At 39.5% G+C, this 16,612-nt stretch overlaps 2 protein-coding genes across 3 annotated transcripts; one reads left to right on the forward strand and one right to left on the reverse strand.

The window, feature by feature from the left end:
• The first annotated feature begins 2,778 nt into the window (after positions 1–2,778).
• On the forward strand, positions 2,779–8,376 carry cdkn3 (cyclin dependent kinase inhibitor 3). Of its 2 annotated transcripts, none has more exons than XM_070842735.1 (8): positions 2,779–2,818; positions 3,658–3,765; positions 3,884–3,939; positions 4,036–4,080; positions 5,154–5,376; positions 6,461–6,492; positions 6,670–6,773; positions 7,760–8,376. In XM_070842735.1, exons 2-8 carry the CDS (start codon positions 3,686–3,688, stop codon positions 7,847–7,849), a joined length of 630 nt encoding a protein of 209 aa, XP_070698836.1. In that variant the 5' UTR covers positions 2,779–2,818; positions 3,658–3,685; the 3' UTR covers positions 7,850–8,376. The 2 variants fall into 2 exon arrangements, with proteins under 2 accessions (XP_070698836.1, XP_070698837.1); XM_070842736.1 differs by lacking the exon at positions 2,779–2,818 and adding an exon at positions 3,065–3,127.
• A 765-nt stretch (positions 8,377–9,141) lies between these two features.
• Positions 9,142–16,108, reverse strand: cnih1 (cornichon family member 1). The gene is made up of 5 exons (XM_070842924.1): positions 15,960–16,108; positions 14,639–14,707; positions 11,724–11,836; positions 11,433–11,576; positions 9,142–10,540 (listed from the first exon to the last, which is right to left on the reverse strand). Exons 1-5 carry the CDS (start codon positions 16,038–16,040, stop codon positions 10,513–10,515), a joined length of 435 nt encoding a protein of 144 aa, XP_070699025.1. The 5' UTR covers positions 16,041–16,108; the 3' UTR covers positions 9,142–10,512.
• Between the last annotated feature and the right edge of the window lie 504 nt (positions 16,109–16,612).

A 16,612-nucleotide genomic window follows, 5' to 3' on the forward strand; every position in this document is an offset into this window, starting at 1 on the left:
ATAAAGCTAAAGCTCTCAGTCTCAAGTAAAGGCAGATGAAGGAATAGATCATATTTGATGGAAAAATCAAGTCAAACATGTTCATCTTTCTAACCACAGTAAAATCAGCTTGTTCTAGTTCTTTGGCTCTTGTGTTGTCTGTGCAGCTCTGCAGTTTATGTTGGGTTTTTTTTACCTTTCTCTCTGTTTGGATGTGGAGCTCTTTCCATCCTGCTGAGGTCTCTGTCTGTTACTGTACAGCTGCAAGATCTGACACTGCATCACTCCAAGTTCCTCCTGTAGGACGACAAGACGTTGAGACTTTACTGCTGTTGGATAAAACTAAGGGAGTATCATCATTTGATACTGTGCAGTATCCAGTTAAAGCGGCTGTTGTTAATTGTATTTTTAATTCATATGTGAATATAACACATGACGTAAAACTTCTCCCACTTGGTTTTCTTCAGGAGTAAAACTAATCTGAGTCTCACCTTCAGCGACTCGACCAGAGCCTCCAGACGACGAGCTTTCTTCTGGCAGCTCCTCCTGTTCTCCTCCATCTCCTCCCTCAGGTACGTGTCTCCATGTTGGATCTGACTGAGCTCCAGCAGAGCGCTCGTGAACCCCGACTTCAGCTCCGAGACCATGCATTGTAACTGACAGGAGGGCAGGTGTCATATATTAGCCAAAAAATAATAGATTTATTGACAAGGCACAGCAGCATTGACTCCTCTGAAGTTGAGATCATTGCCAGCTGAGGTAGATGAGCTGTATTTTGGTCATTCATAAAAGGAGCCAAATCTAAACTGAGCATTTTCACACACATTTACTGAAAGCAGGAGAAACACAGAGAGGATGGGTAGTTTTTCCTCTTGATGAGAGAGTTTGCTGCTCTTTTATGAAAAGTGTCTTGAGATAACATTTAAGAATTGGCGCTGCATAAATAAAGATTAATTGAGTGATTGATTAATTTATCTTTTCTGTTGCCGGTCTGCATGCACACATATTTATGTTGAAAAGACATTGAAAAGTGCATTTTGTATAATGTGGGACCTTTAAATGTAATGTGAACGGTCTCTTTAACAAAGCCAGGCTGGCTGGTGGTACCTTGGAGATTTCCGTGACAAGCTCTGCCTCTTGAGGCTTCATGACCTGTTCAGAGAAAGAACACAAACAAGGTTGTTTGCAAACACTCAGGTATTATCGAGCTCAAACCACCACAAACTGTGCAGCCGGAGTCGCCTTCATGGTATTTCTGTAACTGTAAAGAGAAAACCAGGGTTGAGTTTGGTAAATCCACCAATCAGAGAGGAACATGCTCTCCTGTGTAATTCACTCTGTCCTCCAAATGTAGATCGGATAGTGTTGCATTCACACAACAGGAACAAAGAAGGGAAGTCAACCTGTTCTTTTCTCAGCAAAGTGCATCTTTAACCAGTTCCTAACCAAAATGCACACTGAAATTGTAAGAAACAGACAAAAAGTGGATTTCTGCACACAGTTTAATGTGAGTAGTTGTAGATTTAAGCACAAAAAGGTGAATTCTTTTAGCATTTATCCTTCCTACCTTCATATTAAACTCTACATTGATGCACTAGAGGAGTTAGAATAACATCAATAACCTGATTTTGTGCCTGTATTCTTGTTTATTTGTGGTACCTGCTCAGATGTTGCTCCTGCCAGCAGCCCCTCTGCTAAGGAAGTAGCAAGCCAGCCAAAGAGCTCAGCCCTGCAGGGGAAATGGCTGCAGGAGCCAAGATGCCTCCTTATTAGTGCGCTGACAGAAGGACAGGCACTGATCAGCAAAAATCTGAAAAATGGAACATGCAATAGCCTCATGTTTTAAACTGCAAATACAACATATAAAATCACATTCAAACTGAATAATAAAGAATCTCCTCAGGCCACTTAATCTTTAATCTCCCTCTTTGATACAAAAATGTAGAAACCACATTTTAGTTATAGGTTGCTATGACATGCATGTTAGCCACCTAAATCATCTTAATATTTCCAAACATACTTATAAAGCCAGTAGTGTTCAAATATCCAGGAAACCACCTAAAACATGAGAACCCCCCCAAAGAAGATATAAAAGAAAAGCCACAAGAAACTCACCTCAGTCAAAGCTCTTCAGTGTTGCTTCTCCAGACATCTGAAAAGATGAACTGAAAAAAAATAAATAAACCTCAATATTTCCTCCTCTGTGGGGGGAAAAAAACTTGCTTTTAGTCATTTGCGGTGTTTGAAGGCGGGTGTCTGGTGCAACGCTGTGCGCTGCTCTGTGCGGACAGACAGCAGATGTCCCGCAGCTCAGTGATTCACTGTCAGGAAGTCAGGTTGAGCCATGGAGCATGCAAACACCCTAATGGAGGTCCTGCTTCATGATCGAGTTTAGACTGTTGCAGATTTACTCTAATGTCGTGATTATTACTTATATATGTGTGTGTAAATGTGTTTTACTGTACTGTTATTTCACAGTGGTGCTTTTTGTTTATTTCGCACAGCATTTAAAATGTTACTCATGTAGCTTTTAAAGGTCTTTAATATGGAATGAATTACAATATACGCTTACATATAGTTATATTTAAAATTAATATGATTATATCACCAAGTTATACAAAACTGATAATTTATTCTCCTTATTTTTCTCTCTTAACTCCGCCCGTGTGGATCACCCCGGAGGACAAATCGAGCATAGGTGTGCTTGCGTCATGCGGCAGAGGGGCGTGGCTAAGGGGCAGCTCTTGAATCTGATTGGCTGCTGCCCTCAAGGAGTTTTCAAATCGAGGCAGCAGCTGACGGAGCTGTCAAAACAGCCGACGGGAGGAGAGCGTGACCGGTGAGGATCCACAAAAAGACACCGTTTTAGCCCTTTTTTCGGCCACAGATACGAGCCTCTGTCCTACTACACAGCTCCTCAGTGTTTTCTGATGATTGCTGGATACATTTTTAATTTAGATTTCCCCGTTTTCTGTATGAATGAGCAGCACAGCTAACGTTAGCTTCTATCAGCGAGCAACACAAACACATTTCAATCAATGCTAATGCAGTGTCAAATAATATGTCGTCTTTATCTAAATCCCAACACCCTCAGGATTGTGCAGAAGAAGACACACAGAATATATGATGTTTACTGAGTAGTTTACAGGTTGGTGTGTAGCCTAGCTGCTGTGTTAGCTTATTTTTCAGCATCTTTTAGCCTCCGTTGTACAGTAACATGCGGCGTTATGCAGCACAGAGACCAGATCATAGTAAGAAGGTCAAAAACAAATACTAATTTCTTTATCAAGTAAACAAAACCACATACCTCAGGGTTATATGAACATTTCGCTCATAGTTTAAACACAAACTGAACATTAGCAGCTTTACAATTGTGGTATTTATTGATGGGCTGCTGCAGTTTGTTGCACTATAATGTGAAAGTTTAGATTTTTCATCCTGTACTTTTACTCAGAGCTCACATTCACCAAACTATCCCTCAATTTTGGGGGGCTTGAATGCATCTTTGGTGGGTTTGTAGTATTCAAATCTTGCAGAAACTTACAGTAAACAACTTGTTTCCAAAAGTAACTTGTTTCCAAAAGTTATTTTGAATATTATTAATGTGTAAATGGAAATGGGATAATGAACTATTTTACAGAGTGCGTTCGTTCTTTGACTCTCAGTTCTGACTTTCAGTGTCTCAGCAGTCTGTTGGGCTGAAGCCATGAGAACGAGTGAGTTTGACTCCTCATCTGAGGAGGAGGAGGTAGGAGAGGAGCAGCTGACTCCCTTCCACATCTCCTGGTACGTGCCAGCAATTTTCCTTTTGTCTTGAAAATTATTTCTGTCGGGGTGAGGTCATAGATGTTTATTCTGAAAAAAATGATCGAAAGTAAAACAAGCATCATTGATTTCCTTTAAGGTTACCTCTGTCCATAGTGGAGTGCTCACAGTTTCTTGGGATATGTGCACTACCAGGTAATCATTTTATATATCTTTGCATGTTGCTTTTACTTTATTGTGAAGTTTTGTGGAACTGGTGATTAAAAAAATGTTTCCTTCATTTGAATTCAGGTTGCAAATACAAAGATATCCGCAGGAGCCTGGAGAGAGATGTTGGTAAGACGACCCTGATCCCCGCTGGTGAAGAATAAAATACTCATGAACATATCAGTGTTTTTATTTTACCTGCTGTTAAATACCTCATACCAGTAGACTTGGTAGTGTGTGAGAGTGATTTCAGAGAATCTCTACTGTTAAGTTGATATCCAGACATGAAGTAATTTGTTGCTGTTCAGGGAAAAGTATTTTTTTAAATCTGGGTTAGGTCTTCGACTAAGAGTTATTTTCATTATCAAATAATATTATATTATGATCATCAGGCGACTGCAGGTCCTTAAAAAGTCTAATTAAGTCTAACTAATAAAAGGCCCTAAAAGATATCAAATAGTCTTAAATTCTGTTTGGGAAGGTGTTAAAATGGATGTTTGAATGCTGTAACATGGTCTCCACGTATTTAATGTTTGACAGAGTCGACTTAAAATGTCTCTGTCATCCTGTTACAGTTCGGCTTCATTGAAAACGAAACATCTGTGACTCTGGCTGTAAAACAATTGTGATTAATATCATTATGGACAAATAAATTATTGTCATATTAATTAAAGTATTGCAACAAATGTTGTTTAACTGAAGCAGTTATTGTCAATTTACCTTAGTTACCTTACCTTGAACTGACAGTGTATTTACATGACTCTATTTTCACATTGACATCTATATTTAGAGAAGTGGACATACATTTAATGAAATGGTGGATTAAAAAGTCTTCAATTCAACTTGGTGATACATGTAGACACTGTCATAAGAAAATTATTTTCTCTTATTTATTAATAGATTTAAATGAATTAAAATCACAGTTTCTTGATGGCCAATGTAACATCGACAAATCACTTGTTTAATTTAAACAACTTTCTTAAACTCTCTGCTACACAAGAGTAAGGAAGTTGGCAAATCCTCACATTTAGGAAGCTAAACCAGAGATCGTTTGTTTTTGTTTGCAGATTGACTAAATCGATTAAGCGAATTATCACCATAGTTGCTGAGAATGAAACAGAAAAGGCTTTAAATTTAAAGAATTTAAGAACAAACGCTGGAACCTGATGGTTTTTAAGTTTTGTTGTCTTTCTCGTTAACAGAGGAGCTCCAGAACCAGGGGGTGCAGGAGGTGTTTGTTTTGTGCACCAGAGGAGAACTTCACAAATACAGAGTTCCATCCTTGCTGGAGGTCTACCAGCAGCGAGGCTTCACAGTTCACCACATGCCCTTTCCAGACGGAGACGCCCCTGAGCTGGAGCAGTGCTGCCAGATCCTCGAGGAGCTGCAGGTCGGCCTCGAGAACAACAGGAGGACTGTAATCCAGTGAGTGAACTGATCCTTTGTACCGATTTCAGAATAAGAGCGCAGCGTTAAAGAAGATGCACATGGAGGTCACCTTCGACATTTCCCGGTTTATCTTCCTCTTTGTTCCTGATAAAAATGGAACAGAAAATGGCTTCCCACAGTGAAATACTGACCGTGTGTTTGATTTATTTTACCTGACAGTCTCAAAACAGGATATATGAGTTGTCATGTTTGGACAAGTAAAGCGGTTTGATAAACACATGGGGATTTGTCTCCCTGTCAGATGGTTTGAAGCTCATATTAATACAGGTAAAATCAGTGGGCTTCTGATGATGAACCTTATTTTCCTGCTCACATTCCTTTGTTGTGAAATTACATTAAGATTTTGTGATGACAACAGAAAATTATTTGTTATATTAAGAAAAGTATCCTATAAATGTAGTATCTAGTATTAATGAGAATGTGTCACGATGACACGAAGAATATTTGCTTAGTTTCTGTTTTTAGTATGTTTTAGTGAGAAATCAGAGTAAATGTTTTCCTTGCTATGGTGGCAGCAATACTCAGATCAAACTTTTAACACTGATGCAGCTTTTATTCTGATCATTATTGGAGTAAAAGGCCACATGTAAACACAGCAGAGCAGAGCAGAAACAGGAAGGTCGCTGGTTCATGTGTGTCACTCTTTAAAACCAGGACACGAGAGGCTCTTGAATCCTCAAGAGAGCAGATAAAGCTGCTCACCAGGCAACAGGGAGAAGCTGGTTGTATCAGACTCACCTGATATATGAGTCAGTTAAATGTAAAGGGTGTTTCTACCCAAGCGTGCAAACTTAGAAACCCCTCTGTTCCCTGGTTGAATAAAGGCTAAAAATATCGACACAGCCCCAGTTCCTGTGACTGAGATACCCTTTGTGTTTTTTGTAATATTTGAGGTATTTTTAAACCTTTGAAGCACCACACAGCCCCAGAGAACCAGAGCACGTCTCACTACAAAGACATCCATTTCTTTGGAACAGTTATTCTCAGGACGTCTCATTACATAACTGAACAATTTTCTTTCATTTGATGGGATTTTGCGCTCTTCTTCCTCCCCCTTCAGCTGCTACGGAGGCCTGGGACGCTCCGCACTAAGTGAGTGTTGTTCTTATCCTTTGAAAGCCTTTGTTCTTTGTGTCACGTCATTTATCATGTAAAACGAGATCAATGAGTTTCTTTCCAGTATCTGATTTTCCACATCATGAAAAGTTGAAAAGTCGTCTTGTGTCACTCCTCTGATCACATGGATGTCTCGTCTTTTCTACCATTCAGTCGCCGCCTGTCTGCTGCTTCAGCTCTCTGTGACCATGACGGCAAACAAAGCCATCGAGATCCTCAGGGAGCACAGAGGAGGAGGAGCGATACAAACTGTGAAGGTGAGAGGCTGCTTCTCCTCCTCTCTGAATCTGTTGTATTTAAGGAACACTGCAGCTTTAGCATGTTTACCTCATTAAACACTTCATTTAGCATCCGTGCCATTTTCCACTAAGCGTTGGTGTAGGTTTCTGGTAGGTTTCAATATGTGTTCAAAATCACTGTCCCATTTTCTTTTATCAGCGTTACATTATTTTTGAGTCCTTAAAGATCCTCCATCAAAGTGAAACGACCCATGATCATGATTGGATAACCAGCCACTGCAGTTAGTTCCCTTGAATTTCTTAGAAGACAAACATGTAAACAAATATCCTGTTTGCCACTACCTTTCTCTAATGCACATATGCTAAACTGACATCGACCCCCAGCGTTAGATATATAAATAACCCAGATGAACAGACAGGTGTTTGGTGAGCTAAAATTACTTTCCTTTGGACTCCAACACAAGCGTATGTTATTTCTGTAAAAGTGGTACACGCTCTTTCGCAAATTCAAAGTGAGAATTATGACAATAAGAACTACTAAGGATGTGTTTTTTTGATTATTTACAAATGATCCCCGCATTACATAGTTTGTCCAATAGAGAGCTGTTTGCTTTCTTGTGTTTTGTTTAGTCAACGGTAAAATCTCTCTTCACATCGTGGTCACAGTTCTTTAAAAATGTTAGTAATAAATATTGGCTGTGTCATCAGATGTTTAAAAATCAAAAATCTAATCAAATCAAATATAGATATCAACGTTAGCTTGAAAATATCCAGTATTTGTCAGGCTCTAATGTGAAGGTGGCCTCATCAGTATTACCGTGCACCGAGTGTAACTCATGATACTAAAGATAATAACATAATAACTCAAATCATTGCGACAGTGGTCGGCAGTAATGTTAAACCAATTGATCTGTCTTTTAGAGTGTATTCAATGTTTTTGATTGAAAGGTGTGTTTGCTGCTCTGCGAATGTTAACCAACTACTTAATTTTGCTTTTTCCGTAGCAATACAACTTCCTCCATGAGTTTCGGGAAAGGTACGCAGCCTTCCAGGAGAGCCGGGAGGCTTCCACAGAGCGCTCGGTGTCTCGGTGATCGCTGCTCTCCTCCTGAAATCATGAGTCATGACATTATTGATCTCTTCTATTGAGTGAGCGCTTCTTTTCTGATTTTGTGTGCTGTAATCGTATTCTCCGATGGTTGCACTTTAACAGAACTAATATATTGCTCTTTTTCATCCTCATCATAATCAAACTAAAGACCTGATGAGGAAATCCTGCTGGGGTGTCATTAGTAAGTTTAAAATATGTTAAAAATTATGATGAAAATTGTAAATGTTGAGGAGGCTTTAACTAAGAGAAGGTCACCAGCTGAAATATTGTCCTTTCAATATATCTGTACCCCAGCAAACTAAGCAGAGAAGTGGGGTCACGCAACTAACTGAACATTTCATCCCATCTGTCTCACATACTGAGAAAACCCTGATATTTGTGTGGAGTAGCTGTTATAAAACTACTTCATGTTTTATGTTACAAAACCACAGCTGTTATAAAACAACTTCTTGTTCTCTAACATTATTGGTAAGATCATGAAGTAAAGATTAGTTCTGCCACGCCTCATTTTGACCACAGTCATGATTTCACACTGAATTTCAACAATGCGACTTCAAAAACTCTTAAATATCTTAATCTCATCTCTCAAAATGTCTTAAATTTAGTGTTCAAGTCAGTAGAAAGGTCAGTTTTGACTCAGTGCTCCTTGATCTCATTTAAACTTGCAGCAAGAAAAAAGTTTTCCAAGTATTTCGTCTGCATGTGTCCCACATTTAATGGGATCATGACGTCCATGAGATAAAACCTCGTCCATCAGTGGTTAATAAGACTAAGAACCTACAGCCATGTTAGCTGCTCAGCGGTGCTTTGAGGCAAATGCTAAAATAAGCAAGCTAACATGCTAATGACCAACACTAAGCAGGTCATGTTATGTGTTTGGTGTGCTAGCATGCTAACATTTGCTAAGTAGCACTAAACACAAAGTACAGCTGAGGCCAGTGGGAGTGTTATTTGTTTTGGACAAACTGGACTTTTAATCTGATGATGATGATGGTAGATAAACTCAGCCGCTCAACAAAATTATAATTCGTCCTCTGGAGACACTGAATGTCTGTTCTAAATCTAGCTGCCAACCACCAGTAGTTATTGAGATGTTGAACTGAAGAACAGAAATATCAACCTCGTGGTGGCACTACAGGAAAAGTCAGGAGATCATTTAAGTCTTTCGGTCATGTCGCCTCAGAACCATGAATGTACGCAGCAAATTTTACAATCCATCTAATAGTTAATATTTTAGTCTTGACTTGTTTCCTTTTATACGTACCGATTTAAAACAAGATTCAGTCCATAATAACAGAGTGGGATAGTTTTTATTTAGATTCAAATAAACTGAAGTTGTCATTTCCTAAATGTGACATGATGGGATCTAATACAAAAAAGATTAAATGTTACCTGTGACAAATGATCATCCCTTTCCCTGATAAATTTACAGTTTAAAATGGCAATAAATACTCTAGTGTTTATGAAAAATGTTGTCTAATGGCCTAGACTCTGAAGAAAACAACACATCACTTTCCAGATTTGATTCTAGAAAGAAAGACACCGCGAGGAGGGCTTGATATCCTGGAGACATAAAAAGTCAAATTAAAAACATTGAATAAATAAACACTGGAGTTCCTACCGCCGTGGAATATTTGATGTGGAAATGAACAAAATGCACAATGACAAAAATGCTTCAGGAAGTTCAAAAGGTACATTCAACAGTATGGCACATCAGCGGTTCCCTACCAAAGCTCAAATGCAGAAAGCAGAATAAAAGTACTGTTGCTTCCTATTGCTGAATATATTATTGTACTGTTGAGTCTACCTTTTAATTTATCAGTAGCTGCAAGGGCGGATCTACAGAAATACAGGTCACGTACACGTTGCTGTCTACTCTGGATTCACACTTAAGAAAACAGGGATTACATGATTTAAATGTGATGATAAGTACGGGAACAATACATCAGATGGTTTGAAAACTGATGTTGTGACAACCAGACTATGATTGTCCCTGTGCAACATTTCTCTAAGTGATAATAACCCATGCACTTCAGTCCTCGCTGTACATAACTGCAGTTCAAAGACCTTATGTATCTGAGGGAGAGAGCAGAAGTCTAGTTTGCGCTTTTGCCATTTGTTTTTAGTGATAATGAATCATGTGGCAGGTATAAATCAGCTGTTAAAGCTCAGGATCTAATTCACAGAGAAAGCGAATGCAGTTCAGCACACAGCTCAGATTCTCACAGATAATGCACACCTGAAAACGTCTACCTAACCTGTAAACACTCAAACGTTGGGAATCAAGATGAAAAAAAGCTTTATTTAAATCCCAAGCATCAAAAAGATCACCACACCGTTAAAAATAAAAGAAGAAAAAAAACAAAACAAAAAACTTGTCCATTCAGGTTTGTCCTCTTTTTCCATAAAATTTAAACTATAGTGCTATGAGAGGAACGCTGCGACCGAGATATTCTCTTAAAACGGGCTAAATGTTTCCAAAATGACACTCTGCGCTGTGTGTGTGGGGGGTCGAGAGTTCGTCCGCTTGAAATGGCGTCTTGTGTTGCTGAACGTTGGTCTCCAGCAGGTCCAGTGTTCCAGCACTAAGATCATAGCGTCTGGGCGTCTACTGTACATGCAGGTCCTTTTCCTTCATCGTCCGCTTTAAGAGCTCACCAGAACATAAATCATCCTGTTAGAGACACATCAGAAAGTGGAGCACGTTTAAATACTTGAACTGTTTCACAATAATGTCACCATGTTTTTTGCCACCGTGTGTTTTGTTAACGAGGTAATTGCGACCTGAAACGTAAAACTTTTCTCTTTGTGAAAGCTTTTCGGTAACATTTGAGGTTTTTATTCATACTGTTCCCATTTACCTTATTTTAATTCTTTTAAACTCCTTATATTGTAACTGTCTTGTCTGGTGTCATTTTGTTTTGTGAAGCACTTTGGAGCGTTAAGAAAAGTGCTATAAAAATAAAGTTTGTAATTAATAGTATAGTTAAAATACAGCGACAGTTGAAGGAACAGTTAGATACTTTGGGAAATACACTCGCTTTCTTGGCCAGAATTACATGAGAAGATTGATATCACACTCATTTCCATTGTGAAGTTACACTCAGGAGAGCGTTAGCTTAGTGTAGCTTAAAGCTCGATAATTTATACGTATAGCAACAAACAACTACTGTGTTAATTAATGAGCTTTAGAGGTGCAAGCAGGCAGATTTTGTTACCTTTGCACAGAGCTCGACCTCGACGAGCTTCCAGTTCTCATGCTAAGCAAACTACTGGCTACCAAACATGGTGGCATTGATCCCCTCATGTAACTCTGGTCAAGAATTATTATAACTATTCCTTTGATGAGATTTGATGGATTTTTATTCATTATTAGGAGATTTACGACATTTACTTTTAATTAAACTACTTAACTTTTCGGTAGCAGATTTGCACAGGATAACGTTCCCAAACTGAACATCAACAAAAGTCAGAAGTCATGTTGCAAATTGGTCTCTTTTCTTAAATGTTAAACCAAAACGCCAGCGCTCAAAGCAAAGAAACAAGGCAGAACAATGACTACGTACCCGTAGAGATAGTAGAAGAATGACAGGAGGTAGAAAGCCAGTTTGCACCAGCCTTCTTTTTGACAGAACGCCAGGATGTCTGCGTTCATGATGGTTGTGGGGTCGTAGAGTCCTGGACAGCTCATCACAGGTCTGCTCATATACCTGCATCAAGGTAAAGAAGTGGTGTGTTGAGTCAGATTATACTGGACTTTGTGCAGGTGTTGTGAAAAGCAGGAGTGTCGGGTTTTACAGGCTTAATGGGACTGAATTTTATTGATTGACTGTAAACACTGTAACAGGTAGACTCACCTCCAGACGTGATAAGCCAGCAGAGGCAAGTTGAGACAGAGGGTGAGCCACTCGGCCGCACAGAAGAACATCACGCAGAAGAAGAAATGGATGAGATACTCGGGGAGCACCAGCTGCAAAGAGCAAAATTTGAAGGAAATGTCAGAATCCACATACAGTGAACGGTCAGTCCAGCTCTTTCATTCTAAGTCTGCATGCTGATTTACTGTCGGTAATGAACAAATATTGTCCACACAAAAAGTGTGAAGTCACATAGAATAAATGTAGTGACTTGTAATTCATTTAAGCACACTGATCAGAAGACAATACAATATGAAATATTGAAATAACTAAAGACAACGAGGCCTTTTCACAAAGAGAAAGCAGAGCTATTTAAAGAGCCAGGCATCTAAAAATTGCAGTCAGCTCCACAGAGAGTCAAAGACAGGAGTGAGATACAAATGAGCTGCGGTGAGATGCTTATTTTAACAATGCTTTTCATTTTTACGTATGCTTTTAAAGTTTCTGCGCCTCTTGCGTCACACTCGTGGCCCAGCTAGATGTTATGTGACCACACATGGTTACATGTGCAGAAAAGTGTCACAGTAAGCTGCAGGTAAAATACATGAGCAGTGCTTTATCATGCACTGATCTGACACAACATGGAGCAAAATAAACAGGGTGAAAAATTAAGACCTGCCACCTGCAATATTTGACTCATTTTGGACGCTAAAATGTTCATTGCACAAATTGTAGGCCTCACTTGGCTGACTTAAACTCCCAAAGTGAGGCTGATGAATCACCTTCAGATGTCCTCTGTCTGTGGCAAAAAGCCATTGTTTTGAGCCGTGCAGCCAAATTGTGGATCACAGTTAGCCTTTAGCACCGACTTAAAACTGTGGTAAGTCATGTATGTTTCTAGTAGAATTTAGAGATCTTTAAGATGCTGTTGCAAGTGGATATAAAAGGTTAATTTCCCACACTGGTTATATGTCATGCATCAAGTCTGACCACAAGTAAAAGGGGGGAAATCCATCAACAACTTGCTCTGGAGAACATTTGTGCATCTCAACATCAACATCTTCAGCAGTGAAGGTTAACGTACTGATCAGACCACTTCCTAACACACCGGAGAAGGACCATGCTGGTGAGCACTAGCAGTGTTGATGCAGCAGCCTGCCGCAGGTTGACAGGGTTCAAACTGGTGCGGGGTTCAGGGGGGCAGATGGAGGCACCACATGGAAGCCATGCATTCAAAAAGAGCAGAGGGCGGAAGGGTGGGGGCAACCAACAGCCCACAGATGGAAAGGTGAGGGGCGTGTAAGAAGAGGAAGGTGCGGGGGCGGGTGGGGGCTATAATGTGTTGAAATCCTGCACTGTGCTGCCAAATACAAAACAACTGATCGCAGCACAAAAAATGTGCCAACTGAGCTGACAATCCACACGCAAAAAGACTGGCCATGGTCAAAACTGCACATAGAGCGGTGGAGTGCATCATGGATTAGAGACGGGGGAATCTGTACTTTTAACTAAAATAGCTCCTCCTACTACTGAAATCACCGACCAATCAGTGGTCCCAAATATTGCTGAGCTGGAGAGTGTTGGGATTCTGCAGCCATCTGGTGTGAACCACAGGTGATGTAGATTAGAGCCAACACTGAGCTCATTTTATATATATATTTAAATCGCTTAGTTTGCCAATTATGGAACCAAACTGCAGCCTCCGTCTCACAGAAAAGTGAAACAATTGTGTGATGTGTTAATAAAAAGGTTCGTTTAAATCTGAGACATTAAATCAATTTCCTCAAACAACAATAAAGCATCAACCTCCACCATGATCCACATCTCTAAGGATCCACTGTTCAAAAAGCTTTGCTACAAAATCCAATTACCTGATCTGTCTTTATATGATTACAATGAATATTATGTAAAAGCTTTGTCAGGACGGTGTATAAGCCTGCTCTCATCTTACTGTTGTGTCAAACTCAAGAGTTCAAGTATTGTGACTGTCCGAGTTTACTGGGAATTTAGTGTACCAGTAACTGTAACACTATTTGCAAACAAAGGGTAGGTTGTAATAAAAATCATGCATGTTTCGAGCATTTGCAAGTCTTTTCAGTTAACAGCTACACTCATCTATAATTAACAACACTGGGTGTTTCATCCCAGAGAATATTGTCCACTGATACACACTGTGGCTCCCTGATCTAAAAAAAAAAAAAAAAAAAGCATCTTTACAGTTTAAAACAGTCAATTTGTTTGATTGGATGAGGTATAAAAAAAAAGAGGCAATAAGGAGCACAATCCATTATCTCAGGTTATGCTCTCATACCCTTAAAGCTGCACTTTAAAAGGTAAGCAAAGAATAGAAATTAGAAATGTAACTAATATTCTTAACATCCACAACTGTCAAAAATGCTCAGAAAAATATAAGTACATATAAACACACGTAATCAACTACATGGCAGTAAAACTTGAGACACAGGTGGCATGTTGTCTAATCCTGAGCTGAGCTCTGGCCTTAACTCTGAGATTAGTTAACTGAAAAGACCTTTGCAAACACTTCTCCGTGCAAAATGACAAGACTGCAGACTGAGTTGAACTGAGCGGGCATTTTAAAGACTGGTACAAACCTTTAATGCAATTTTGACTCTTTTAATCTTTTTGACCTTTTCAACTGTCTTTTTGCCGTTAACAAAGTGTAAAAAAAAAAAGCAGATTAGGAAAAACAAAAAAGGCATTAGAGTTTGACAGCTGACAAGATCACTCAATTCACAACAGGCAGGTTATTTAGCATAACAGTGCAGAGAAATGGTAGAAAAAGACAGATAGGCGGAAAAAGTTACCCTAAAATAAATGAAAGACCTTTCAACAGAGCATATCTGCATGCAGTCAAAGAGGCAGGAAGGTGCGTCAGGTACCGTAATGTCACTTACCGGATTTAAAGTGTTACACTGATCTATAGGATTCTTGTAATCAGTCTTCAGCTCATCAAATGCTATTATCTGGGGGAGCAAGACGATCACAATGTAACAATGCACAGAACACAATATAAATGAGCATTTTATGAACATGCAAACAATGCAGTTTAGCATTAGATGGCTTTGAACTGAATCTATAAGATATTATTTACAGCATACTATATTTTCCATATTTTTACTGTGAGCAGTAACTTCATATGCTCATTTATTTAACAGTGTGGCACAATATTTCAAACACTCTCAAAAACAAATCCATTCTGTTAAGTATATATTTGCCTTGATTTTGATTAATTTGCCTGCAATTGCCACTAGTTCTACAAATGTTTACAAAATGATTATTAAAATTGTTTTATTATGAACTGACTTCTGAAGTGTTTCAGCATCAGTATCAAAGCAAAGCATTGTTCACTGAACATGTAGTCCCGTGATTGCTGTTGTTTACCCCTGAATGTTTTAGTTTTACACCGTAATGAAGTGACATTTACTAATATGTTTAATTATACACTCTTTGTCATGTTTATTATAAATAATGAGACGCTGGTGTGGAATTCTCTAACTCGTTTAACTAACTGTACCTACCTGCCTACCTGAATAATTGTGTTCAGCTAACAGGGTAACTTTTAGGGTCATGGACACGTTTACAACCCGCACTGCTAGTGGGGACACTTTTACAATAAAACTAAGGGTTTTATAAAAAGAGGAAATGTGGCTGTTGGGAGCTAAAAGGAAACAGGTGACAGCAGCTTCACAGACTGGAAGTTACCGTTAGCTAAGCCTGCTAGCTAGCTAGCTAGCTAGCTAACTAACTAGCCGGCTAGCTACTAGCTTAACGCCAATCATTACACAAGTTATCAAACATTAACTATGATCGGATTATGGTTAATTAAAGGAGAACATCGAAGAGGGGCTACAATAATGCGATAATATATTTTAAAAAATAGTGTTTTTCTTGGGGTTTTAGCTGTCAGCTAACTCTTTAGCTCTTAGCTAACGGCTGTGTGTCATTCATTCTATAACGGTAGCGTTCCATGTTACATGTCCGGGCTTAGTGGCCGCGCGGCCGTTTCTATGGAGCTCGCTTGGATACGTTCTGTCCAGGCGTTGCCAGGATCCGCCGACGGCGACGTAAAGCCGAAAACGTCGCGGCTGTGTCGCCTCGAAGCTGGCCTAGCGTCAGCCCGGTGTCCGCCAGCCCCGCTCGCCCTCCCGCCCGCCCGCCTGCCTCTGTCGCCCAGCCCGGCGGTCTTATCCACAGTTGTCTTAAATGCGTACTTACGTGCCAGATAGCGAAGAAGATAAGCGCCGCCGTGAGCAGCAGAGCGAGCATGTAACAAAAGGCCGCGAATGTGAACGCCATTTTTCCTCCGGTTCTGCTCGTCGGTTCCTGGCTCGGGCGGCGGGTGATGCAGGCAGCTCCGCAAACGTTTCGAGATTTGTCAGCGTGTCTTCTTCTTCAGTGAGTGTTTAGCCAGCCGGCATCCTTATTGCTGCTTTACTGCCATCTTCTGGAGTTATTTGCATCCTTCAGTGTTTTGCCAACTCCCCTTCCCTCTCCCTTCCTTAGTGATAGTACTAGTAATTAACATGTTTGACTGTTTTGTCTTATGGCATATTTGTATTTTGACCCCGTAATACAAAATCTTCTGTACTCATAAATAGTAAATGTAAGGAAAGTAGTTCAAATAAGTTCTGGTGTTAAGAAATATTTTGTTTATGCATATTTTCTGTTGAATCAGTTTGTTTTGTGTTTATTCAGTTAAATTTGATGAAAAAACATGTCAGATTTTTAAAATTTATGGCACAATCTCAATGCTTTTATTAATTATTGTGATTCGTTGACTGATTTACCCTTTTAGCTGAGGTTGTACAGATTTTAGAGATATAGACATTTGAAGATACTCCAAGAAATGACATCACAATACGGAAAAA

This window comes from Pempheris klunzingeri, chromosome 13, assembly GCF_042242105.1.
Source record: "Pempheris klunzingeri isolate RE-2024b chromosome 13, fPemKlu1.hap1, whole genome shotgun sequence".
Lineage (NCBI taxonomy): Eukaryota > Metazoa > Chordata > Actinopteri > Acropomatiformes > Pempheridae > Pempheris > Pempheris klunzingeri.